The sequence below is a fragment of the Protobothrops mucrosquamatus genome, unplaced genomic scaffold, assembly GCF_001527695.2.
Source record: "Protobothrops mucrosquamatus isolate PMUCROS unplaced genomic scaffold, P.Mucros_1.0 scaffold8901, whole genome shotgun sequence".
NCBI lineage: Eukaryota > Metazoa > Chordata > Lepidosauria > Squamata > Viperidae > Protobothrops > Protobothrops mucrosquamatus.
In genome coordinates this window covers 402-1689 of record NW_015394694.1, presented here as the reverse complement: position 1 = coordinate 1689, position 1288 = coordinate 402, and the positions used below count along the sequence as shown (strand labels likewise).

Sequence of the window (1288 nt, the reverse complement as noted above, 5' to 3'; positions counted from 1 at the left end):
ATTCCAACTTGCAGGACTGGCCTAGGGGAAAATTTTAATGGGGTTTTAAAGCAATTTTTAAATTAACTTGACCAAATTACTAATATTTGTTTTTACTTATGTTTTTAAATTTGTAGTTTTTGGGGATTAGTGTTTTATCTGGTTGTTAGCCGCCCTGAGTCCGTAAGGAGAAGGGCGGGATATAAATTAAATTAATAAAATAAATAAATAAATAAATAAATATTACAACTTATGCAGTTGTGTTAAATATTAAGACACAAGAGTATGCTAATAACATTTACTTGATAACATCATCAAGTACATGTTATTTTGGCAATATTATGTTTGACTGCAAATGTTTGTGTCTGTAATGGCACATTTTTCAACATTGTGATATAGGATAGGTAATGTCAAAGTTAATACTTTATTATCTATTATGAAGATACTATGTTGATTTGAAATAAGTACTAGAAATGTTTTGTGCAAATGAACTTTTCTCCATCTTAGATCTACAGAGATGCAAAAGAATGTCTGAATCTTCTGTCAAATAGACTAGGCTCAGCTCCATTTTTCTTTGGAAATAAGTGAGTACAAAATATTTATGGTATTTGCAAGGTATTTTAATGCTACTACATTTTGTATTTTAAAATATTAGACTTTGTTTGACTTGCCAGCTTTTAATATCAACACTTGTTCAACTGTTGATCACCATAAACTAAATGATAACTAATTAAAAAGAATTTTAAAAAGAATTCAAGAACAGCTTCTTCCAGATTCTATATAAAATGACATACATGTACCTTGAATATCAGTGGCATAATTTTCCACAATTTTGAGTCAAAAAAGCAAGAAAGCTACAGCATAAATTCTAAAAGAGGCTTAACAATTATTTTTAAAAGCCAAGTTAATCACCAAGATCCATATACGTACCGTAGTTACTACACACCATGTTTACTGCATGTTTGTTTGTTTTTTATCACCAACAGGTTACTTATGGCTAATGTGGCCATTTCTTCCCTCTTTCAAGCAGGCAATTGCCTCATTGATTACCAATTTAAAACTAAATTAAATTTCTAGAACCCATTCCAGTTTGTGGATTTTTTAAAAAATTTAACTTTTAGATATCAGAATATTCCTCTGCATAATAAAGCTGCTTCCTGCTAGGGCACTATTTTATAGTGCTTTCGATGAAAGATTTAAATTGCTAAAACTAGACAATGACTGTCCAGTTATTTCCATGGGTACAGCTGCTTAGATCCTGCTCTACAAAAGGGCCTCACCTTCTATGTGTTTTCATTTTCAGTGCACT

The 1288-nt window shown here is 30.6% G+C and overlaps 1 protein-coding gene across 1 annotated transcript in view; it reads left to right on the top strand.

The window, feature by feature from the left end:
• Nucleotides 1-563, top strand: part of LOC107300873 (metaxin-3-like) — a gene marked incomplete at its 3' end in the record, with an annotated part of 18199 nt that extends 17636 nt beyond the window's left edge. Inside the window, exon 6 of the mRNA XM_015830159.2 lies at nucleotides 487-563. Within this exon, the coding sequence (XP_015685645.2) occupies nucleotides 487-563 (77 nt within the window). The remainder of the gene's footprint in view (nucleotides 1-486) is intronic.
• Nucleotides 564-1288: the final 725 nt, after the last annotated feature.